The sequence below is a fragment of the Micromys minutus genome (genome assembly GCF_963924665.1).
Source record: "Micromys minutus genome assembly, chromosome: 2".
In the NCBI taxonomy this organism is placed as follows: domain Eukaryota; kingdom Metazoa; phylum Chordata; class Mammalia; order Rodentia; family Muridae; genus Micromys; species Micromys minutus.
The window spans coordinates 101,454,878-101,480,714 of NC_137971.1; the positions used below are offsets into that span (position 1 = coordinate 101,454,878).

The 25,837-nt window shown below is 40.6% G+C and overlaps 1 protein-coding gene across 22 annotated transcripts in view; it reads right to left on the minus strand.

Annotated features, from left to right (window-relative positions):
- Positions 1-25,837, minus strand: part of DLG2 (discs large MAGUK scaffold protein 2) — a gene marked incomplete at both ends in the record, with an annotated part of 1,874,976 nt that overhangs the window by 12,144 nt on the left and 1,836,995 nt on the right. For 12 of the 22 annotated variants that reach the window (XM_080912640.1, XM_080912639.1, XM_080912652.1 and 9 more), the window contains 4 exons: positions 1,376-1,548; positions 3,419-3,520; positions 4,354-4,404; positions 14,038-14,083. In XM_080912640.1, the coding sequence (XP_080768766.1) occupies positions 1,376-1,548; positions 3,419-3,520; positions 4,354-4,404; positions 14,038-14,083 (372 nt within the window). Of the gene's footprint in view, positions 1-1,375; positions 1,549-3,418; positions 3,521-4,353; positions 4,405-11,540; positions 11,583-14,037; positions 14,084-14,871; positions 14,972-25,837 lie in introns of all 22 variants that reach the window. The other 10 variants (XM_080912636.1, XM_080912649.1, XM_080912651.1 and 7 more) reach the window with 4 other exon arrangements.

Consider the following 25,837-nt stretch of genomic DNA (forward strand, 5'->3'; position numbering starts at 1 on the left):
TTGTTGTCTTTCTCTTCCAGCTCCAGTGCATGAGGATCAGTGGGGTATATCTGGACAAAGGGTTTTCTTTGGTGCTCCTACCCTTGGTTGCCTATGGACAAGTTGACAGCCATGTCAGAAAATTTCAAGCACCACTTGGTGCTTGCCTTTAGCTCTGGCACTCCCATGAAGCCACACACAATACAGGGCATCTTCTAATAAGAGAACCAATCTATTTCCTACATATGTCTAAATACCCAGTATTTACTCTGCGGGTTATTCAGGAGGCTTAGGTTACAGCCACTCTGCTGGGTTAAACTCAATTCACAAGCCAGCCACTCTTAAATTGATAGAGTGGATGATTGGTAGAGGGGTTTCAAGAAAAGAGAAAATGAGATTTTCTGACTTCTAGAGGAGTCCAAATTTATACAGAAACTCTTTCCCCTAGGTGGCTCCTGGGTCTGGCATGTTGGATGTCTTCTGGGGAAAGGTAGGAAATCCTTTTCTAAAACAAGACTGCTGTTAGACCTCGGGTTATTTATCTAAAAGGAATTTTCCAGCAGGCAGAGTTGCCAGCATCTACACTGCAGGGTTTGCTGAACATCTCTTTTCCTCTCTTACTCCTTAGAGATGCTCTTGGTAAGATGTCGTTCTCTTCCAAGCATCTCTTCTTTCTGATTTCCGGTTTTCTTTTACCCCACCCACCTTAAAAACAGAACTATATACCTATTATGCTGGGTCTCTGTGGAGGAAGTGAGTTGTTTAATTCATCAGTATATCAAAAGGAAGATAACCTCAAAGGAGGAGTCACACTGAGTCAGACAGACAATTGTTTTCCTCCTATGGATTATTCATATGTTGTTACAGGAGACAGGCTCTATGTGTGAGCAGATCTTAAAGACAGTTCCCTACCCTAGATTCCCTTCAGCTTCCCCTCTTTTCTATGCTTCTGATACTGTCAAGAAGGAAACTCTCAACAGCCCTTCAAAATCAACATTTCTGTCAAATAGACAGGACCATTCTCCCACAAATCTCCTTTTTACCCTGACAATGCTGTTTTCAGAGGAAAAACAAACTCAGTGCATCCAGGCAAATAAAGAGCAGCAAAGCTCTCTTAATAAGTAAATTCAGTCTTATTGACCTAGGTCAGATAGTGAGCCAAGAACAAATCAATTCTCCACAATCTGCAGGCTGTTAACTTTCTTTGGGTTAATGAGTGTTCTCTGATCTCTTCATCTTCAAGTCAGTCAGAATAAGTTATTTAAATGAAAGATTAATGACGTTGCTTTAAGGTAATTCTCTGCATGCACATTAATTTGCAAGGAAGAAGGAGCAATGACCAGAGAAGTTTGCTACCAGAAACTTTCTTTAAGGGAGTCATGAGAGGCAAACCTACCCTTTCAGCTACAAATCTCACAGACTGCACACTGGTTCCATATAAGTTGTCATTGTACTGGCCAGCTTCTATAAATTTGTGCTCTTGGATATCTTTCTCCATTTGTTCCCTAGAGATGACAAAGTGATAGTCTCTGCCGTCCACTTCGTAGTCTCGCTTTGGCCTCGTAGTATCTTTGAGAGAAGAGACAGTGAGGGTGAGACACACTCAGAACACATTTCTCCAGGTGGTATTTTCTCCACTCATCCTTTATCCTAGATACATTCATCTGGGTCATCTGTAACACGATGGACCACGGCAGGGAGTCCCAGCCTCAGTATCCCAGGTAAGCAGTGACACAACAGGATAAATACACGAGATAGCTTGTTTCAGGTGTCAGCCAACAGACAAGGTGCAGCTGGACTGACAAGGGCCGAGAACTCTGTGAGGGCAAATGTCTATTTACCCTTCCTCTTTGCCTCATTGCTGTGTCTAAGTGGAGAGTCCAGAGGCCACTCAGTGTTACAAGATGTTGTAATTCATATGAAATCGGGCATTTGGAGTAGCAGAAAGAGCAATATATCAAGGCGTGAGGCCATCTTCCCAGCTCCAAAAGCAAGTTGCAAGTATAAGCTGATCTGACAGTACATTATTGCTTTCTAAAAACAAAATACTCTGTAAAGGAAGGTAACACAGTCCAGACTCTCACAAGACAGCACCACAGCTGAAGATAAGCTTACACACATGCAATTCTATCACTCTATCACTCAGGATTCGGAAGCAGGAAGGTCATGAGTTCCAGACCAGTGGGGACCACAGTGAGAGGCTGTCTCCGTGTAAGCACTGCCTCAAAATGTATAGCACTACAAGACATAGAACAAAATAGATGATGAAAGACACAAGGAAATGTGGCATGTAATTCTGAATATGTTTAGGGGCTTACATTTATGGATAGTAAGAGAATCATTGTTCAGGTAAGACCAAAAGTCAGCAAATCTAACAATTTTATGTTAATATTTTGTTAACATAAAGAAGAAATAGCTATATGGCTTTAAAAAGCTAATATATATCTAACCTTCATATCAGTTTTTCTAAATATTTATCTTAAAATTGATCAAAAGGTAAAAAATATATTTGCTATAGTAATTTATAACAATTATATTTTATTGTAGCCCATTATATCAAAAAGGAAAGGGAATTTAAAAGGCCTATACAGTTTTGGTGACTACAATTATTTAAAATTATTATATAGCAACTTAGATTTAAAGACTTAAATGCATGAAAAAATGTATTGGAAGAAAGAATGATTTTATTTCTGGGTATTATGTGGGATTAAGTGTACTTTTCAGTTTTTTTTTTTTTTGCTAACTTAAAAAAATTCTGTATAACTAATATGTACTTATTATCATAGAACAGTGCAATTAATGAAAAAAAAAAACCAGAAAAAGAAAACAGAAAGTGTAGGAAGGGCAGAAGGGCAAGGGCAATAATGCTTAAGTTCCTCTCAGTTAGGACTCTCAAAGGTGGCAGTTCAGATGGTAGAGGCTGCCAACACACCTTCACTTACCCCTTCCCACCTGAAGGTGATGTTGTATATAATATATGACATATAATATGTATATGATATATGTAGCCCTTGATAACATGGGACCATCAAAAACACAAGGGCAAGACTGTTTGGCTTGAGGACTGGCACACTGTGCTAAGTCATTCAAAGACCATTTCAATGTGTGGTTTTTCCTTCTTATTGTCCCTGTAGATGCTACAGTGGTGTTTCAAATAATCTAGGGGAACTCACTGAGGCTTGTAAATATCTTGTTGTCTCAAGATTTCAGGAGGTCTTGTTATCTTCTGGGGATGAGGTCTGTTCTTATCAACAGAAAACAAGCCCCCGTGACAGCCCAGGTGAAAAGCGCTAGGCGCATACATGAAATCTGGCGCTCAGATAATGGGTGACTGATGAAATAAATCACACCAGAGACACGTCTTGAAGGGGCAAGATTATATTTGATTATCCACCAAGGATTCCAGCTTTAGCCCACAGAAAACAAGAGTGATACTTACGAGGCACACAGGAGCCAAATTTATCGGGAAATTCAGATATCAAGTCATCATTGATTCGATCCTTCATGGGGCCCAGGATAATGACTGGTCGGGTGTAGTTTACTGCAGATAGAGAAAGGGAGATGCAGGTGAGGGGGGATTTAAAGCCCTGCAGTTCGGATGCAGTGCTATACTTCTGCAGAAGTGACGCTTTATGGCCAACTGCCAACAACTAAGATGCCCTAAGGCTTTAACCCGGGTAAATTACCCAGAATGCTCTGAGTGGAGAAATGAGAGTTTAGCATTAACTAGCATTAATTAGTTTGACTCTGCTGCTTTCTGGAATTTACTAACAAAGGATAAGGCAGCTGTAGTAGCTGCCAATGAGAAGGAGCAGGAATTTTACTTCTTTTGGATTTGAACTACCCAGAGTCAAAACACCTAGAATTACAGAGCACTGGAGAAAACAAACAAAGAAACAACCACCTCCCTAAAAAAAACCCCCAGGTTTTCAGTCATTGTCTAAAGTCATTGTTACTAGTAGAGACCCTTCATGTACTTAAACTCTACTGGGAGCTTCCTGATTTCTTGGTGTGTTAGAAGGTATTAAAGTCTATTGGTGTGACTCCCCATCTGAGGCCTTTGTTTTCTGTGCAACATCTCTACAAACCACCATCAGCCTCTGTACAGATGTCTCCTGGAGCAGTCTGCAGGTGGCCTGCCTCTGAGACCTGCTAGGAAACCTGGGTTGGTAGCAGCTGCCCCAAGCTGTTCCCCTGTTAGCCCTCAAGCTCAGGCCCTTAGGTGACTTGGACATGTGCCTTCTTATTGAGACACTGAAGGACTGCTCTGTCCTTCTGGGAACTGATGCTGAGCCTGGGTCTGGGTATTAAGCAGAGTTTGGTGTTGTTGTTCTAGCCTGGAAATCAGGAACATGGGCATGCTGGGAAACTTACTTTCCTGCCTCGTGACAGGTTCATAGGAAAGAATGAGATCTTCTTGTCCTCCTGAGAAGAAAGGAAAGGAAAAGTACAGTTGACAAATGACCAGCCACACTAAGAGCTATAGTTCCTGCTCTGAAACACAGGAAGTGCACAGTTGAGGGTTAATTTTCCTTGTTCTCTCTTCTTGAACCATTCAAAATTCTCTCTTTCATAAAACTCTTGTGTCTAGCTAGTGCACGGCCATAACTCTGCAATAACAGACGGCTAGCTCTCTGCACTGGGGCCATGATCTGAGAGAGTGCTTTTTATCTGACATTAGAAAGGAGTGCCATGCTTCCACACCAAACATTACAAATAAAGCCACTCTGGAAAGGGTCTGCCCAATGATTTCAAGCTACTGCATCAGAATTTCTGATTCTTTTAATTAATCTCCTATTTTATTTTCCTAAGTATGTGATCCAAAAGCAAGTGTCTATTTCATTTAAGACATGGAACTTCTGTCAGAATATTATTACAGGGTGCTGGAGGTTTAGTCTAATTCAGAGTCACCAGCAATCTGTCATTGGTCAGTTAACTTGGAGTCAAACCGAAGACATTGAGATTAGAGCTATAGGCAGAGCATGAGCTGAACAAGTGGAGACCCTGATTCCAGCCCTGTCCTCTGTTCCAACTCGAGAGGTCTGTCCTAGGCTACTAAGACTGCTGCCACCTCATGTCTGGAAGCTTCAGGATGGGACCTAAGGGCAGCCATGTTTTCCCAGCATTTGCTGAATGCCCTCTGCTTCAGGGTTGGCCTTGAGTCAACTTTGGCAATAGTCTTAAATCAAATTTATACCCTAGATCAACTAGTTGGTCAGGGGTGCTTCAGCTCAGCTGCAAATCCCAAATGTTCTGCTCCTATATTTGTATTAGGGTTAATGTGAGGATAGGTTAGGGATGTTGAAAAACATTTCAGTATCTGTTGGAGGAGGTTCAGGATGGGAGACTGTCTTTTCTCATTGTGTTATACTGTACTGCAGAGTCTACAGGTCAACCATCCTAGACACATTTAGTGTGCCAATATGACTTTCTCTTTGATAGCTCCAGTGCCAGGGGAAATTGGGCTGTTTTCCCGCAGACGGTCTCGATGATTGCAGTTGATGTGGGTAGTTGTTATGATATGCTGGTAGTTGTAGGACACAGAGACCTTCTGTGGAGTCTTGGTAGTGGCAGGGAATGGCTGCCAATTTAAGTCATGTTTTATATCTACCTTGAAGAGGACTTGCGATTGGGAGTGGCATTGCTAGGCTACCCTATATCCTGAAAGGACAATAAGACTCAATGTTTCTTCTAAATGGAACATGTCCACACTTGCCCTGGAAATGCTTATGTCTGAGAAAAGGGGGCTTGTGGGGGGACAATTCAGAATTTTGTGTATTCTGGGAAATAATGATTCCCTGCAAATAAATTAAATAACACAAAAGTGTTCAGATGGGAAAAAAAAAAGTGACTGATGCTAAAACCCCAGTCTTCCAATCTTGACATAGACTGCCATTCGCAAGACCAGTGGACAAGTTTGTGGAGAAAACGCTGGAGGGAGGGTAGCATTGTTCCTTAATGGTGGCACTAGACTCCAACTTTATAGGGAAGGCTTGGACACTCTCAGGAGAATCCTGACAGTGAGGTAAAGCTCCAGCTGGGAGGTGGTCCTTATCACAGTCTGTCTTCTACACTGGTCCTTCCGGGTACTAAGCTCCATCCATCACTGCGACTCCAGCACTTAAAAGATGGCAGAGAACTCACTTCGTGATTTCCGTTGTGAAGAGCAAGATGAGTAATGGATGCTGAGAAAGGCTCTGCATGTCTGGGAAACACAGGTTCCTCTAAATAACCGTGCCACGTCATGCTTCCATTTGAATCCCTTTCCAGTCATTGCAGATCACTCTGATGGGATCTTCCAAACGCAAATCTTAAATAACATCTGATGTGGCTCAAAACGCCAGGACAAGCACGGCGTTCAGGAGAGAATTGTTTGTCTGCTATTTTGTGGTGTGTTTCTTATGGAAGGAACTGGCTTTCGCAGAGTAGTGGTACTGCCAGGTACTGACGCATCATTCTCTGTGCATCCCAGTTGTTATGGCCCCATGTGAGCAGGTACTATGTGTGCATGAGAAGCTGTTGGAGAAGCTGTGAGGTTGAGGTTATATAAGAGCTATGAATTCAGCACCTTCTGCCAATTTCTATGCTCCAGTAAAAAAAGGCCTCATGAGCAACGGAAAAGAACCAGAGTTTAAATCCTAAGGCAACAAAGAGAGAAAAATGTATGTCTCCATGCCATTCTTCAGGGGCTTTGCTTTCCTATTACTGGCTTCTTGTTTTCACAAGATGTCTTGGACGGTGACCCATTTTATATATGGAGAAGCTGAGGTTCAAGCCTTCAATGAGGCCTATTTGCTCAACTATTAAGTGGCAGCCAAGATTTAAATCCACATTTGTTTTTCTCTGTTGAGTATATCATACTGTCTCAGGAGGGTGGGGGATGTAGACTTTTCCATGGGATTCACTAGAGTTTACAGGGAGCAAAGGGCATGGGACACAGAAGAAGGCAGTCACCAAGAGGCCTGAAGAGGTCTGAGAGGTCCATCTGTAAACACCAAAGCTTCTGCTTTGTCTTTCCCTCTGTTGGTATAACATCTCTATAGTCATCTTTAGTTAGGTTCTCTCTCTCTCTCTCTGCCTCTGTCTGTCTCTGTCTCTTTCTGTCTGTTTCTGTCTCTATCTCTCTCTGCCTCTGTCTCTCTCTCTGTCTTTCTATCTCTCTCTGTCTCTGTCTCTCTGTCCCTCTCTCTGTCTCTGTCTGTCTCTCTCTCTGTCTCTGTCTCTGTGTCTCTCTCTCTGCCTCTGTCTGTCTCTCTCTGTCTCTGTCCCTCTGTCCCTGTCTCTGCCTCTGTCTGTCTCTCTCTCTCTCTCTTTCCTCAAGAGAGTTTGGCACTTAGAATAACAGCTGGCAAAAGGTACAAACTATTCCCAGTCTTGTTTTGGCAACTCTGTGGTTGGCAGTGGGCAAGCAGCACAGGCTGTGGGTTTGCAGCTGTCAGACACTTGGCAGAATTGTTTTCTAACAGAGCCCTGCACAACACTGGGTGTGTGAAGCAGAAACCTGCTGCAGCGAGGTACACCAGAGCAAGACCCCAGTCCTCTTCCCGAGAGAAAAGAGAAGCGTCCGTTCTTCTGGGGTCTTGGAAACAAGAAAACGAGGAGGGAGTAGAGCTGGTGCTATCAATGCTGTGTATAACATTCTAAATTTATTTCTTAGAGCTTGCACCTGATGGCTATTAAGAATCAGTCTGTGTCCCAGAGTCTGAGAATGTTAGCACCAGGACATGTTAGGGTGACGACTACGGAGCACAGGGTGACATTTCTCCATTCTATGCCCGCAGTGGGAATTACACAGCAGTCACTGCCTGAAGTGTGGCCGCAAAAATATTTTATGCTTATTTCTTATATTTTTTGTTATTTATATTAGTCTGGGCGTTTTGCTTTCATGCATGTCTATGCATCCTTGTCTGGTACCTGTGGAAGCCAGCAAAGGGCATTCAGTCCTCTTGGAACTCGAGTTACAGACAGTTTTAAGTCTCCATGTGTGTACTGGGAATCAAACCCAGATCTTCTGGAGGAATAGCCAGTATTTTTAACTGATGAGCCATCTCTCTAGCTCCTCTACAATTCTTCAAGCAGCCATTTCCAACTGGCTACCGTTGACACCTTGAGTTACATCTATTTGTTAGCTCAGTGTCTCCATAGCATAGTCAGAAGATTAAATTCCTCAACCAAGAGAAAGCCCTTAAGCTCAGGCTTAGTTACAGTTAACACTGGAAGCAGGGTTCTCCTTAAGAATCTGATGACTAGCACCGCATGGTTGCAAAGAATTGGCTTAAACAGCAAGAAGCTGCCTGGGAGTCAGAATCACAAACTTCAGGGCTACCGCTTACTGGTTAGGTGCACAGCCATTAGGGCTCTCGCTGCCTCCTGTGCAAAGTAGGCTGCCAAGGTACGGACTCCCCAATAATGATGTCATCGCAGTAGTCAAATGAGATAACCAAGATGAAGTAACTAAAGGCAGCCGTGGGCAATGCTTGTGAAAAGTGGAGCAATGATTAAAGTATGGGGTCAGGACTACCAACCTTTTCAGAGAAGTCTTGAGTCTCATCTCAGAGACTACACACAGGCCACATTTCCTCTATACCCTCACTGGAAATATCCTAACGTAACTGATGAATACCAATGGGCGAGAAGAATGACTTTCAACTCCCATACATCCATTTTGTGTAAAGAGCTTGATGGAGCTTTGAGAGGTGGGTCATTAGCTGTGCAAACCTGCCTGGTGCTGATGGTAGCTGTGTGGTATTCACCGCCTCCAAATACAAGGACAATCGAAATGTATATACAGAAAGCCACGAGCTTTAACTTCACAGGAATATGGAACTATTCAATAGTTAAGGTTTTCAAGTGGCATTTGTATAATTAGGCAATATGCCTGTTAATCAATTAACATTTTAGCTGCTACTCAATATAGTTTTATTTGGAAAAGTAATGCTTGATTTGGTGCAGCAGATGTCCGAACTATGTTTCAGAAGTGGAGTCTTGTAGGCATGCATGTGCAGGGTTGTGTATCTCCAGAACACAGTGTGAATGCACAGTGCACTGTACAGGACAGTAACCTTGGAGAATTTTGTATCACCTGCTTTTCATAAAGCTATCCTGTCTCCAGACTGAACAGTTTTCATATTTGCCAAAGAGTCTTTCCGTAATTGTTTATTACTCTTCACAAGGCATAGAACTAGCCTCGATTATAGCAAAAGTCAGAAATTCAGTAGAAAGATACAGCCTATTTTGATATCAAAGTTGCTTCTTCCTGGAACACTTCTTGGCCATGCCTCTTCCTTTTGGTTGTGGCGCTGCCCCTCACAGGAAGTTCTTGTCTCCCCTATGACAAGTGTTCTTCTTTCCAAAGTGGAGCACACAGTCACCTATCTGGAAGTAGTGCTGCTGCGTTCCTTGTCTGGAGTGGCTCTCCTGTTTATTTATTGAACTCTCTCTCCCAGTACACATGCGCTGAGATCCAGGCTTGATCAATTTTCGAGTTGGTTTTAGAGTGCTGAGAAAGGTAACTGTGCACACAGACACTGCCAAGTAAAGCACTGACTGTTCCTTTTAACTTTGGAGGGAGTCTTGCGTGCTTGACCCTCTGAAATTTGGCATGTTGAATGTAATGATTCTGCTTGACTTGGTGTAGCCGATGTCTGAATGATGTTTTAGATGTGGAGGTTTGTAGGCATATATCTTTGCCTTACTAGCATAATGATGCCAACTCCAACTTTCTCTCTTCTCATAGGTAGTTTATGGAGTATAGAATTATATCCTTCATTCCCTCAGTAGATGATTGTGTGCATCTATAATTTGGGAGGATAAAGAATGATTGCTGTCATTGTGGCACATCACCCCAACAGCTTGAAGCTGGGGCCTAAATCTTAAATTCTATGACTTAGTGGTTGTGGAAAAAATATTCTCATAACTGTAATTTTCTGAAGAGAAGGTAGTTACTAAAGGTACAGCCCATAAAGAGAACTGAGAGCAAAGCATGCTATTCTCCTGTTCTGTGGCTATGTGCTGAATGGGAGCAAAGGTTTTGAAAACTGAGAACCAATGTAATTAGTGTTAGTGGTCTTTATGAAACCACACCAGTAAGTCAGATTTCTCCCCCTCCCCCCCCAAAAAAAAATCAGGAGTGGCTCATAAAGTCAGAGAGATAAACTTTGGCTCTTCCTTCTTTGCTAATCTCTGAATTGAAAAAGCAACGAGAAATGGGCAAGGCAATTTTTCCTTATCTAACATTGGGTTAACCACAAGAGTAGGAAGATTGCAACTACGTTGAGCACAAGAACTCTGAATCCTTCCATCAGTAAGACTGAGGGAATTTCTCTCTTAATAACATTTTCATCAATATGACAATTATGCAACTTTAATATTCTGCCTGGGCATCTTGTCACAAGTTTGTCATGTCAGTTTTTGGTCCAAGTCACCTTTCTTTTCTGATCCCTATTGTGACCTGATATCTGTGTCTAGTGTATATATATATTCTGATCCCTATTGTGACCTGATATCTGTATCTAGTGTATATATATATATATTTCTACCGGACACTAGGTTCCTTCAAAACCCTTCTCCAGCTCCAGATCATATGTATGAATCAATGCTGTGCCTTCGAAGGCGTGGTTTTATAAGACATCATACTATAGTGGGTTGGAACACAGATGCTCCAAACAACTCTACTTTTCAATTAGTATCCAAGGAGAAGACAATACCAATTTCTGCATTGGTATTTATTTCTTTGGCTCAGTAATTGGGCCTGCAGTATTCTGATACCCTTCCCAACTGTGTTTTGGGTAACCCATTTCGCTAAGGAGTACAGGTTAATATTAAAGACATCAGGGCCCCAGTGGTAATAGGCACTTGTATTAGTTACCAAAGACCAGTAAGTAGGCAGCAGGAAACCATGAAGGCTGGTTAGAAGGATGTGCTTGTTATTTGGTGAATATTTCCATACACTAAGCAAATGGCTTGAGGTGACCCGAGAACATTTTAAAGTAGTTACCTACCTTTTCGGTTATGTTTAGTGACCTAAAAAGTTTTAAAAAATCCTTTCAGCATTAGATGAAGCATTTTCATCAACTTCCCAACCATAAATGATATTAGAAATAAGATTAGACACATAGATGTGCTATATGTCTTAAAATATTAGTCAAAGAGGGAGTGATACACAAGATACCTGATTTAATGAAACACCGTACGCTAGAAATATTTCTGTTCCAGCAGCAGAAAGGGAGAAGCAAAAGGAGGAGAACAGAATCTCTCTCCTCCAAGGCGGTTACAGTGATTTCAGCTGATTGGATGTCAAGATCATCCAACATGGGGGTCTTAGCCAGTTGGGATTGGAATTGGTATTAGAAAATCTGCGCCTGTGTGCACACATCATGTTGGGGTTCACGGGTGGTACCCGTGTCATCTGTATCTTTCCACATCAAATGCTGATTTTTTTTTCAAGCCATTTGCTTCAGAGGATGACAAAAAAAAAAAAAAAAAAAAAGCAGCGAAATGTCTACCACAGGCGATGGGGGCAACCGCAAAGAAAAGAACCACAAACCCAAGCAGTAACTTACGGCAGCTACTTTCGCTATCGCTGGCATTAGAAGAGACGTGTTCTGCAAGGACAGCACAGCAAATTAAAGAAGGATCAAGCGTCAGAGAGCAGCCAGAAGGAAAGGACACACCCATGCAAAGCTACTGGAAATGTAAGCAAAGGCAAGTGAAAGGCTGCAGAAGAGATCGAGAGATCGAACTAAGAGAATCCAGACAAGAGAAAGATGAAAACTTTATTGCCAGTTTACATGATACCTCTGTTTCTTAGCAAATAAAAAAAAGTACCTCTCATTATCAAACAGTAGCAACCCAAGTGATATTCTTTCTATTAAATACTAGGACACATCCACAGAGTGGTATTCGGAAGGACAGTGTGTGTCCACTGCTGTGTAGGTAACTTTCTGCGTCTGTTTTAGCTCTTAATTATTTTGACTGGAGACTGCATTTACCAGCTGGTCCATGGAGTTCCTTTGATTTTATTTTCTATTTAAATACTTTGAAAGCAAATCCTCAGGTCTAAAAGGGATTCTTGAAGCTCTTTTTTGCTTCAGTGAGTAGAAAATATGGGAGGAAGCAAAAGTCCCTGAGAAATGGTTCATGACTTAGTTTTTATTCCACAGTCGTTGCTGGCATAGCTATTAAATTCTGCCAGAATAGAGCAGACAGAAGATAAATGGGCCTGATACTCAGTGCAGGATTTGGCATATGTTATGTTTAATTCCTCTTGAAGAACTTGGCTAACATAACAGTGATATGTATATTGCTGTTCAGCTGACTAGTTAGTTGTGTATAACTTATGAACCTCCTATGTCACATCACTAAAGTGATATATATGGGCCTACTTGGCTTTCAATTATTTGGCAATATTTAAGAAAGAGAAAAAGAAGATACATTATTCTCTAGCAGCAAAAAATGCTTCAATATATGCATTTTTGCTGCTAAAGGGATTGAATCTAGAGCACAAACCATTCCTCTCTGTGTGACTTTATGGCCAGAGCTGTGCTGTTAATTTGGGTACACATTTAACAAGTCTGAGGACTCATGGAACAGGAGATGGTATAAAAGGCTGCTGACAGTCACTCAGAGCATGGGGAGTTGTGTACTGTTATCAGAGGGCAGCTCCGTTGGACATTCTTATCTTAACTGTTTTGAAATGATGACATAGGGCATGCCTGAGTTTTCCCCCACTAAGTAAATCTGTTCAGTTTTTGAAACACAAGCAAACATCTGGACATTCTGGACCCAATAGGGAATTCTGCATTATTTTTTATTAGCATTATGCTAAAACAATCCATTTCCCTTCCAAATTGAAAGTGCGTAAGTTCCCATCAATGGTGCCTGGTACCCTCCAGATAATGCTCAAATCAGTGTATAAACTTCATACCACATTCTCTACAGCATTTCAGAGATAAAGTTTTCATCTTTAAGGAGACAAGCACTCAGCCAGATTTTGATTTCTATAGCTGCATGTCTAAAACATGAGCCCTGAACGGCAGGCATCATTACACAGGCTTATGCAAACAGCCCTTCAATGTGACATCCAATGCAATACCAGTTTGCTTTATAAAATGAAATGGACAACTAAAAATGTCTCCTGTATTACATTAAGACAAGCAAAGCAAAATCGAATATGTGATACATTTGTGAAAGATACAGCATTCTGTTCTTAGTCCTCTGGTGCTTCTAGAGTGGGGCGAGGGTTAGAGAAAAGCGTAACTCTGAGACACAGATTCCTGTTCTTAATTTCTAAGTGCAACGAGACATAGACCAAAGACATGAATACGTAGAAAATGTAAAGGTCTAATATATCTTAGTTTTCATTCTGTACTACAAAACCAAGCCCTGACAACATAATATAGCTGGTAACTCATTGATAGGGAAAGACATTAATATTTATCTAAAACTATCATACAAACGGTTCAAGCAGGACCACTGCAAGTCAGAGAGAAAGAAACCAGTCAAGTTAATAACAAAGAATTAAGGCTTGGGTAGCTTAATATTTACTTTTTTGAGAATGCATGTTGATTTTACTAGAGAACAGCTCCTTTGTTAGTAGCAAAGTATAGCTCAACTGTAGAGTCGGGCAAGGGCATTACATCTTTCCACTGTTGGAAGGCAGAAGAAAGAACATAAGGTATATTTCTACTTTGCCATTCTAGGACACTTAGCTCACCCTTTCTTTGCAGCATGGTCTCTTGCTCTGTGCGATGTAATTGGTGGCCGAGCGAGAGATGCCAGGATAGACATCCAGGCCATGCTGACCATTGTCACACGGTCAGAAAGGGGAGGTGCTAAATGCAGCAGGAGTCAGACTGCCTGACACACTTTGCTTTTAAATGCTGACATGCAGAACGAAATGACCGAAAATTATTTTGTAGGAGCATTCACAGCTAGGTAACAAATGAAACTCGGATCGTGTGCATGCTAGGAATGAAAGGCCCTCAAGAACAGGAACAAAAGCCAAACTCAAAAGGGAAGGAAAGGAAAAGTTAATAGTCACCATTCCTGGAAACTTACTCAGAGTCTTTGTTCCATAACCGTCGTCACCTAATCCGGGGATGTCCTGCATGGAAGTCCCCAGAGAGAGCAATGAGAGAGGAAGAACAGCCACGGAAGAGGAAGGCAGAAGTCAGTGGAGTTGAAATGGGCACTACCATGACGGACCGTGTTGTTCGGACAGTCTGGATCCTACCCTCTTACCCTCGGAACTAACGTTCACCCCAAACTCCCTGAGCTGAGAAATAAAAGGAAATTTTTGATTTGTAAATTGAAGCCAGAGATGGTGGGAAGGGAAATTGAAAATAAAACACAACAGTGAATGGAATTTTGTTCACTGTCAAAGAATGTCCTTGCTCCAGATTTTACAACAAATTCTGCATCCACCAATACAAGCTCCCTTCTCAGCATGCACTGAGTGGCTCCCCAAAGGCTAAGAGGGTGCAAATGCCTGGAGCTTGAATCCAAGACAAAATACATATGTGGCAATGTAATTCAATATGTCAAGGCAGAAAAGAATTTGTCTCAAACCCTAGGGTGTTGTATGATCAAGTCAAGCCTGATTCTGGTCACAAAGAAATGCTGGTTGAAATTGAACCCAGCTTTCTCGAGGCCCTTTTTAGGTTTTTTTTTTTTTTTTTTTTTTTTTTTTTATGTGTGTGTGTATGCAAAACACAGCCCTAGGAAGGGAAGGATCCAGACTGCAGTCAAACACTGGTCACAGTAGTAAAACCTGCCTGCCTGCCTGCCATGTTGTTTGCCTAGGTGTGTGGTGTGGAAACGCCTGTCAGAGTGTTGCCCTGGAAGATTTGTTTCTTGTGTTGCATGTGACATTATCTTTGAGGATCTACTTACGTTCGGGATCACTGGTTTCCTGCTCACTCTGCTCCTTGCTCTTGTAGAATGGGAATTTTCGTGAAAAGATGAAGCTCTTTTTACGCTTGTCATTGAATGACTGTGAAGGAGAAAAGGCATGGGGCAAAAACAGGGGACGTCTAATTGTTGTCACACTCATGCTGACAGAACAACTAGTTTGTAAAAGCACAGAGAGCTGTAGTGACGCAAGGGACACTCCACAGAGGTGCTGGAGGGTGCGGAAGGCAGACTTGATTTCCAGGAGGAACATGAGTGGTGTCAGAGGTCTCAGGGTGGCAGATTTAGACTCTTTATCCTAGTTTATGGGCTTGACGGGTAACTGAGTCTGAACTTTGAACCTTCATCTGTAAGTTAACGCCCTTCTTAGGTGTCAAGAGCACCCGAGGCAGTATCAACACTAAATACTACATACTTTCCATTTTACCACCGTCAGACTACAGGAAAAATAGTTTTCTTCCCATTGTCCAGGCGACTTAATATTAAATCCGAGTTATTTCAGCTTGGATTTAATTAAAAGTGCTAAAGGAAGCATATAGATTTATGATACATGGTAAGCAAAAGATAACTTGTCCCACGTTCTTATTACAGACTAGATTAAAAAGCACAGAGCGGTTGAGCCCAGTGCTAGTATCAAAGTTAGCTGGTGACAGCCAGCAGGCAATCAACAGGAAGCTGCTAATGTGGCTTGAAAGGCAGTCACCCATCTACATCTTGGTAAAAGGAAAAAACTGGAGAATAAATACCGAATACCATTAAAGTCCAAGCGGCCTATTAGTTTAAAGAGGGCTGGATTAAAAATAAAAATATATATACTATAGTTATTAAAACTTGTTTACTCAATTGATTAGAACATGCTTGTTAAGTAGATTTTTAAAGAAAATTTAATTTATTACATGTTGGCTGTTGGTATACAAATGCTTTGGGTGGTCGTTGTGAAATGTCTTATTAATTCCGTATTCTATAGTGTTTCAAAAATGTCCCATCAGTCTGATTAATATCCATATTTGACTGATTTGAATCTTTTAGCTGCTGAAAAAGACTAGAAAAATTCTCCACGGAACAAGGTTTTTTAGTTGCATAGGTTTTAAGTGGAATTGCCAACAATCTTGTGAAGAGGAGCCAGGGTCAGCATTGGCCACTGGTGGGAAAAAAAATACAGAGTGAGAGTGGAGACAGCTTGGAGGAAATTCGTACTTTTTTGAGAGATGAGTATTTGTCCCATTGGTTGGGCGTAGTCATGTGCCTATATTAGTTAGAAGTTCAACCAATACCCCCCTCAAAAAAAGTCTTGTGCTCCTCTGATCATATTCATTCAGAAATTATGGACATACAAAAATGTCTTTCACCAAAGTCAGCGGAGCTTAATTTTATGCCAGATCAGGAAAAAGTTTATGTCATTTTACAGCACTGCTTTCTTGGAACTCAAGTCTGCAGACAGCACCTGTGTCTAATGAGGTTTTCTGAGAACTTGTAATTGAGGCCTGGCAGCCACAGACCAGCCTGGGGATTGCCCCACGTTTCCGTAAAGAAACACTGCGGGTTCCTGCATCACTCCAGTGTCCTGCTACTTTTACACTTCAAGCATATTAAACTCCAGTAACTGAAAGTAAAAGAAAAATATCATGTAAGAATTAGTGGCATGGGTATCGTAGGTAAGACACAGCTCTTCGACATCACAGAGGGCTTTCCATGCAAACACACAATGATGCCCAAAGGAGAGAAGGCTGGGTGGGAACAGAGAGACACACACAGATGGAGAATGTAGAGGCTTCTGGGATCTCATGAGGTGTTGCATGCAAACCCCATCATTTAAATGGTCTCATGTTTCAAAAGAAGATGAAAAAGGTGTTGCCTTTGATTAATTCTTTCATGTTTTAAAGCAAGGAATGTAACGTGTAAACACTTCCCAAGTATGAAGATTTTGTGTATCATGAGTTCTCTGATCAGACACAATACTGAACACTTTTTTAAAAGGACAGAAAATGAGTGATACTCCGGAAGTAAAATTATATAACAGTATTATGGGCGATACTGTTGATTCCTTCCTGCATAACATAGAAAGTACTGGACCCTTTCATGGTCACACACTTTTACATGTATGGACACAAAATCAAATCACCATTCCAGCTCATACTGATTTCAATGCACTTAGGAGCTTAAACATTTTGACTTATGACAGATTATATATGGTTTATGAGGTTATTCTTTATTTTTCTAGGCATATTTTCTAGGCATACCAGTGTTTTGTCTTTGCTGTAATTACTCCTTTTAATATAGAAGAGGAACAAATCTGCTCCATAAGTGCTGGGTGAACATAAGTCAGCACGTTTGTTATTTATATAGTGCATGGCTCTAAAGTAAAGGCTGGTTTCCAGCTCTGTTATTAATTGTACTTGATCATTGCTGTCTTGTCTACATTATGGCATCTTCAACCCCCATGTATTATTTTCAAGGAAAAAAACATGATTAGAAAATTTAAAAACACCAATCAAATGTGGCATGGGGTAAGTTGGCATTAGAAATAAATCTAAGCAAAATTTCGAATCTATTGAGCACTGAATTATCAAGCTTAGTTCTAAGGCATCGCATATGGAGACCTATTGGTTATTTTCATAACACCTGTCTCATCACCATCCCTGTATGTGTCCAGGGATGCTAGAATGGTGAACTGTGAAGTCAGGAATTTAACTGGCTGCCAATGTCACTGTTCTTGTGAGTACCAATTTCTGCAAGCCTTGCCTTGAAGTTTATATTTAAAATCACAAGCAATTGACTATTGTAAATCACACAACATACTCTGTTACTCCTGGGCAGTAGAGCCCAGTGATTGCTTAGGCCACCACATGTTACTAGAGTCAGTAATATCTCTTTGGGGTGTTTTAGGTATTTCTTTTCCTCCCTCCCTCCCTTCCACCCCCTTTCTTTTTCTTTCTTTCTTTCAATTCATGCAGTTGAGGGTTCAAACCCACACTCATTCTTATGATATTGTAAAAAAAAGAATTTCCATGAGACACACTAGACATAGCAATCTAAAACAATCTGTGTACAAGTGGCTAGTTAAAAGAGAGTAACCAAGTGGCTGTATACAGCTTAGGTAGTGAGGTATGGAGAGTAGAGACTGACAGTTTATGGTATGGATTTATTTAGGGTAAAAATGAGAGTGTGCTAATGGTTACATAGCCCTATGAATCTACCTAAGGAACACAACTGTGTCTTACTTTAAGGTCATCTAAGTAATGTAAATTATATCTGAACAAGGCCATTTAAAATAGGAATCCTACCCCAACCCAAAAGGAAACAATCATATCAGGTTTCTCCTGATATGTAATATGGTTCTCCACTTGGTGTAAATATGTTATGTCTTTAATTGGACACTCTCCAACCCTTGTAGTCCATCATGGATGTTTACATAGACATGTGCATATGTTTCTGTTGGTCTGATTGTGTCTTGTGTCAGTTAAGTGAATACCTTTCATGTTGTGACAGACATTACAATACTCAGGTCAGGGTCAGCACCACATCAGTGACACTGATTGGTAGGTCAATTGGCATAAAACTTCCTGGCTTCACACCACCCCAGAATGTTTTGGTATAATATTAAATTATTAAATAAAAATCATTAATATTAAATAATTAAAATACTAAGCTTTGTCATGACATTAAATGCATTATCCATAAGGAAGAAGGCAAAAACTCAAATCCTCTCTTCTCTCACTTAAACCCCATGTTCTTAGAGATACCTGGCATGTGTTTAACCTTTGTATCCAGGAAATCTGAGAACAAGGCACTCACTGCTGTTTTCCTCTTACCTGCTTCTGTGCCCAGCTTCTGTAGCTCTATAATGTTACATGTGTGGATAAAGGTGTGCTCTGTTGGGGTTTCAACTTGTACAGGGTTCAAATGTTCTTTTTATGTGGCTCTCCTTGATTTTTACAAGTACTTATTTCCTCTTAGTTGTATTCACCTGGAAAATCTGTTCAGGCAGCACTTTGTGTTCTATGGATAGCTTCTTTTCAGGCAGAAAAAAAAATGTGAAACAAAATATATTACATAATAAGTAATAATGAGACCAAGAAGACCTAAATAAAAGACCACAGTTTAGATCTCAGATCAAGAATCCGAACCACAGAAGCAGGACATTCATCTCTTCACACATTATTTAATTACAAGAGTATCAAGAAATAGCGGCATAGTGGAACAGTATGGACCGTGGGGCAGACAGCCCTTTGGTATGTGTTTCCTGAAGGCAAGTACTGAAAATATTCAAAGCCATGCAGTATTTCTGTCCTAAAGGTGACCTCTCACACTGGTAGTAAAGAAACCTTCATTTCCTAACTAAAATATACCCTCTTAAGATGGGTCAGTGTTACGACAACATAAAAGGGGGAGCAACTGTCCCAGAAGAGAGACAAGTGAAACAAAGTCCTGTGGCTTCTGATAGAGGAACAAAACATCACTGTGAAGGAGCCTTGGTAAGTTCTACACAAAACCAGACTCTGAATAAATCTGAATATATTCACACCTATAGTTCCATGATCAGTTGACAGACAAATTTGTTTTTCCCCCCATGGTAAATTGACTTCTTTAAAAAGATACAGTCATTAATATCTGAAGTTTGTGAAACTCTGAAAGACAAATTGCCTGGCCTTTTCGACATAAATATTGCACCAAGCAAACAAAACAAACAAATATTTAAAGGGAAATTTGCAATTTATGAAGACAAGTCACCTCAATGAATTATCATATCGACTTCATTTGTGTTCTGGTTCAAATAAATTACAATATGAAACAACAACAACAACACAATTTGTGCTGCAATATGAATCTAGAAGAAAGAGAGGTAAAGGAAGAGGAGGAGAAGGAAGGAAGAGGGACTGTGGACAGGTTGCTCAATGGTAAAGGCACTTGCTATGAGATAGCCTGCCATGACTTGTTTCCCGAGGGCAAGTACCGAAAAGTATACAAAGCCATGTAGTATTTCTGTCCTAAAGGGGACAACTCACAGTGGAGGCGAAGAAACACTCATTTCCTAACTAAAATATATCCTAAGATATGTCAGGGTCATGACAACATAAAAGGGTAGTAATTGTCCCAGAAATGGGACAAGTAAAACAAAGTATGGGCCTAGATCAGAAAGGAAACAAGTGGATAATTTCTACAATTATCTCTCAACATAGTTCAGGGGATTATAGGTGGTCATACAATTTTTTGAGTATAAGGAATTTATAATTCTCTTTTTGATTCTTTAATTTTTAAAATTTTTATAAAGTAGTTTTAAAAGATGAACTGTAAAGTATTTAATATAGTACAAGTAAAATAGACATTATTGGTTGATTGCGGTTGGGGGGGTGTAATTCTTCTTATGGTTTTTTTTTTCTTTTTTTTTTTTTTTTGTTAGACTCAACGTAGTAAGCTAGGAAGTAAAGCAGACAAGGAAAGAAGAGGGAAACACATTCCTTATGAGTTCTGGGACCAAGTGGAGGCACTAAACAGGGTTCATTATTCATGAAAATGTGGCAGCTGATATTCTGTGACCTGAAAGGACAAAGTTCTTAGCATTCATTGCTTTAGAAAGAATGAAAAAAATCACAAGATCCATAATTCTAAAAATGGATGTGAAAATGTCATCTTAATGAGTCCTTTGCTACTCTTCTCTACTTCCATTGTTCTGGGTCTGGTTTCGTCATGCTAAGGAAAAACGTGTTGCACAGGACAGAGAGCTGGCCTAGAATAGTAGAGCAAAGGGTTGGCTGAATCCTACACTGCATTTTATGGCTACTCTGGCACACACTAAGTAAAAAGGATGCCTTCATTCTGAGGCCCAAGTCATCTACATTTGGGATATCATATCTTCCCAAAGAGATGTAAGGTTGTTCCTCGTCATCCTATGTGCTTATCAAGTTACCTCAACCCTCATAGCAACGTTTGATTCCTTTCTTTTAAACTCACTCAAATCATGCTTCAAATTTTATGCTTTTTCCCTATGGTAGATGCCAGTGAACTCTTTCTTACTCACTATGGGATTCTGTAAATGGAATGTTTATTGGTGCAAAGTCATGTTCAGTAATTCTATAGGAACCAAGATAAATTTTGAAATAGTCATATGTGGTCTTTTACAGGAAAAAAAATCAATCTAGTGATCTATACTGCTCTTCTTAGAGTCACCAATGAACTCTAGAAGTCAGTTCAGAACTGTTTTCAGATTTCATGTTATTTTTTATTTTATTATGTATTTTTTTAAAACTTAAGTTTGCCCATTAGGTAATATTCATGCCATTTCCCTCTTTGAAACACTTGGTTGGTTGACTGCTGGTACACATCTATGTTTTTATTACTCACCCTTTCTCCTTAGCCCTGTCTACTACATCTTTCTTACCTTTCAGACTCTAGCATTTAGAAGGGGTTTATATTCAATTTTTAATCTTCCCCTGTCTCTCTCATCCCTCTCATTCCCTCCACCCACACGCTCCATAACTGATCTATTATGTCAGTGATTGATTATATCCAAATTGACCTCCATCTGCATCTCTTCCATGAATGCCAAACTCATATACACTTTCCCATCCACCATCCCTACTTTGTCACTGACAACCTTCAATCCACTTGACCAATTCGGCCCCATCTTCTACTAATAAAGCTCACCATCGAGTCTAAAACATCAGGTTTTTTTTTTTTGGACGATCTATGGTGTGTACAAAAGCTTCTATGACTTTGAAATTAAGCTGAGGGGAACAAGATGACAGAACAGACATTCCCAGAACTCACTCCATTCTCAGCAAAGTTAAAGAAAACAGCCAAACAGTTTCTGCAAACAAAACAAGCCTTGTATGTAACTGCATCTTGAGCTGGGTGATGGGAGGCAAAACTCTAGACATCAGCAAGAAGGAGACTGACTCCTTTGTATAGAAGGGGGACAAAAGCATATACATGAAAACAAAACACCTGCCACCTAGTTTCATAGTGGGGGAGGGGTAAAGCGAGGGGGTGGCAGGGACAGCTTCCCTTCACAGGGAGAAGAGTGAAAGAGAATTTCAGGGTTAACTCCAGTGGCATCTAGATCAGTCCTAATGCTGTGACCCTTTCTTCATGGAGTGGGGACCCCTAACCATCAAATGACCTTCACTGCTACTTCATAACTGCAATTTTGCTACCGTTATGAATCATAGTATAAATATTTTTGGAGACTGACATTTGCAAAAGGGCCGTGACCTGTGCATAGGTTGAGAACTTCTGATCTAGGTGATAATTCTAGCTATCAGGAAGTCCCATAATACCCCTGACGAGTACTTAGATAAGTACTCTGAACTTGGTCGAGCATTCTTTTGGTGTCTTCCAGGGAACAATCTGGGTTCTGTAGTCAGGATCCATCTTAAGAAGTGATCACTGACTGAATTTGCACTGTGTAGTGACTGGAGGACTCAGTGTAGTCCTATTTATGAGATTCCACAGACATTTCATTTTTTACTGGTTTGGAGAAAGCTATCTTGCAAACACAAATTGGCCCAGCGGAGTAGCCTAAGCCTGCTCACTGTCCTGCACTGTGGGGAATAGAGGCAACTGGAAAGATAGTGTTCCTTCATCCCCATCAGTGATGGGCACCTGAGTGCCGCTCTGGGGTGGGATGCGTTGGAACGTACACATGCACCCATCTCCAGCTCTGAATTCCTCATGAGTTTGTTCATGGCCATAGTGAAACCCACAATCCTGTACAATGAATCGATGCTAATTATTTTTTCACTAGTTTAAAATGTGAAATGTATAATAGATGTAGCCAAGCTTGGCCTCAATCTAGTGACCCTCTTTATGTTCCAGTGGCCTGTGACACCACAAGTGCCTAAATATTTTTAAAGATTTATTTTTAAAATTTATGTGCTTAGATGGGCAATGATAGTCCATGTCTCTAATTTTAGTACTTGGGGGGAAGAGGCAGGTAGATATCTGTGAGTTTGAGGCCAACCTGGTCTACAGAATGAATTCTGCAACAGTCAGGACTACATAGAGAAACCCTGTTTTAAAAAACAAACAAACAAAATACAACTCATGGATTTTCATGTCTGTGTGAGCGGATATCACGTGTGTAGGCCCAGAGAAGACAGAAGAAGGTGCAGATACTTTGGAGCTAGAGTCACAGGCCTTTGTGAACGGCTCAGTATGGGCCCTGACAACTGAGCTCGGATCCTCTGGGAGAACAGGAGGGGCGCTAAACAACTGAACCATCACTTACCCAGCTTCATTGATGAGAAGAATTAAAAAAATTAAGGCACAATTTAAAAGGAGGAATATAAAAAAAAACTTAATGAGATTTAAGAGTACACTTAAGCAATTGAATAGAATTGGAAAGATGACACAGGGTATAAAGGGAAATTTGGCAGAGCAATAGAAAGACTTTTTATTTTTTAAATAAAGATCCAAATAGGAATATTAGAAATAAAAATCTCAATAACAGTAAAAATATGGTTGAGAGACTAAAGAAGAGACTAGGTAAATGGGGAAAAAATTACACAAAACCAGGTCGAAAATATTTTAGTCCCACATAAAAGAGAGCACACTGAAGACTCCAGGGCCTCATGGAATAAACAGAGATCTCTGCTTTAGGAATTTTCAAGGAGAGAAAAGCAATTGAAGCTATAGGAAATGAGGCGATATAGACGTTCGTGCACAGCAGGATTAGTGTGAGCATGAATAGAGGTAAACAGAGACATTCCTTACTATGGGGTTAGTTAAATGGTAGAGGGATTTTCTAGAGAGCATGTGGCCCTGAGTTCTGTGTATCATAAGATGTGATGACAAGTATATGCATGTACACACACATGTAAGTACAAGGCGAAAGTCTCTAAGTGCCAAGTGACATGGCTGTCCCCATCAGACTAATAGCAGATTTGCCAACTCTGGCAGGAATGCAGAGAAGGAGCTCGCTAAGTGATGAAGGCCAGTACTCCAAAGTGAGCTGGACCCACCGGATCCATCCTCAGGAGCGGATCTGAAAGCAAGTTCCACAACCCTTTTATTTCCATATCTTTTAGGTTTAGAGCATGATAAACATGCAACTTTATGTAATGAGCACATAAACTGCAGTGCTGTGTGCGTGGGGGTCTCCTCCAAAGCGTGGGGGAGATTCTCGGAGAAGGCAAGCACACCAACATGGCGGCAGACTTGCTAGAAAGAGGAGGTAATAGAAAAGTAATACCCTCAGGACCAACGCATTTCTCTTCAGTAAGTGCTTCCTATTTTTGCTTTTCCCATATATTTTATCTTGTGATTTTTACGCTCAATGATCTGAGTTATTCTTAGATGCCTTTATTACTGTTAATAAAAATGAGATGGCTTAGCTGTGTGCTTGTATGAGCTGCCTTTTTAGCTCTATCTAGGACTCAATTTTGGAAAAGTTATAAAGATTTTAATAGTATCCATAATGTCAGTAAAACGAACCATTTAATTTATTCTCTTAAACTTTCTTCCCCAAGCTTATTGTCTTTCCCAATTAAAAGGACAATTTGCTCAAAAACACCTTTTGTGCTAGACTTAGGGGTGGGTTGGTCTGTAATGTATTTGCGTCCTCCAAAGGCTAAGGATCTGGATTCCACATTTCAAGTCCAGATTGGGGGCTGGGGGGAGGGGAAGCTGAATATGGTAGCACATGCTTATAATCCCAGTGTTAAGGAAATGGAAGCAGGCAGATTCCCGGGCTTACTGCACCCATCCTAACCTAACTCTGAGGTCCAGGCCAGGAAGACACCCAGTCTGAAGAAACAAGGTAGGGAGCATCCGATGGAATGACCTCTGTGTGCACAGACATGTGTATCTATATACACTTGGACACATGTAGCCTTCCAAAAACATCTTTTCCTGCCAGAAACACAAAAGAAATAATAGAACAAAATACCTGCTATCAGTGTATAGCAGATTTATTTTTTCAATTAAATTATAATGGCAATATAATTTAAAATCTTGGTTTAATTTACTATTTTTACATGTGTGGTCCTAGGAATTTTTTTTTTTTTTTTTTTTTTTTTTTTTTTTTTTTGGTTCTTTGTTTTTTGAGACAGGCTCTCTCTGTGTAGTCTTGACTATCAGGGAACTCACTCTGTAGACCAGGCTGACCTCAATCTCAGAGATCTGCCTGCCTCTGCCTCCCAAGAGCTGAGGGATCTGCCACCCTACCTGCTGGCCTTAGGAATGTTATTTAATTTCTGAGCCTCAGTTGTAGATACTTAAATATGATCAAGAGTACATTAAGTGTATCAAAAGTATGACATTAAGTAAAGCTCCATGAAGCAGAGCCAACAACAGTTATGGGGACCGTCTGTTTTCATGCCTTAGAGGGCTTCTGTAGGTATTAATTTTAATGAATGAATGGAATAAAATTAGAACTCACAATACAAATATTTGGGAAACTATCAAAGGTATATTTTGCAAATGAAAATCCTTTAGTTAACAAAGGGTCAAAGGGGAAATCACTCGAGAGAGGAAAACGGTTCTTAGTGAGTGGACATGACGCAGCAGACACTGAATACAGCTGGGCAGAACACGGGGCAGCACAGACAGACAGAGCTCTGATTAAAGACCTAATCTTACTATCTAAAGACGCTGAAAAAGATGAATCGAACTAATATAAAACAAGGGGGAAGATAATGAAGGTCATAGCTGAGCTCAATGAAACAGGATCCAAAAATTAGAGATGGACAAACCCAAAGCTGAGTCTTTGAAACAATTACCAAAATCGATAAAACTTTAATTCTGTTGAGCAAGAACAAGAGAAGAGACCACTTGCTCACATCATGAATGAAGGGCCCAAAGAGATGGCTGAGCTGCTAAGAAGAAAAGCCACTGGTGGCTTTTCCAAAGGACTCAGGTTTTAATTTCTGGAACCAATGTGGTGGCCCACAACCACCCGTAATACCATTCGCTGATGATCCAACATGCTTTTCTAGAGGAATTGCACATG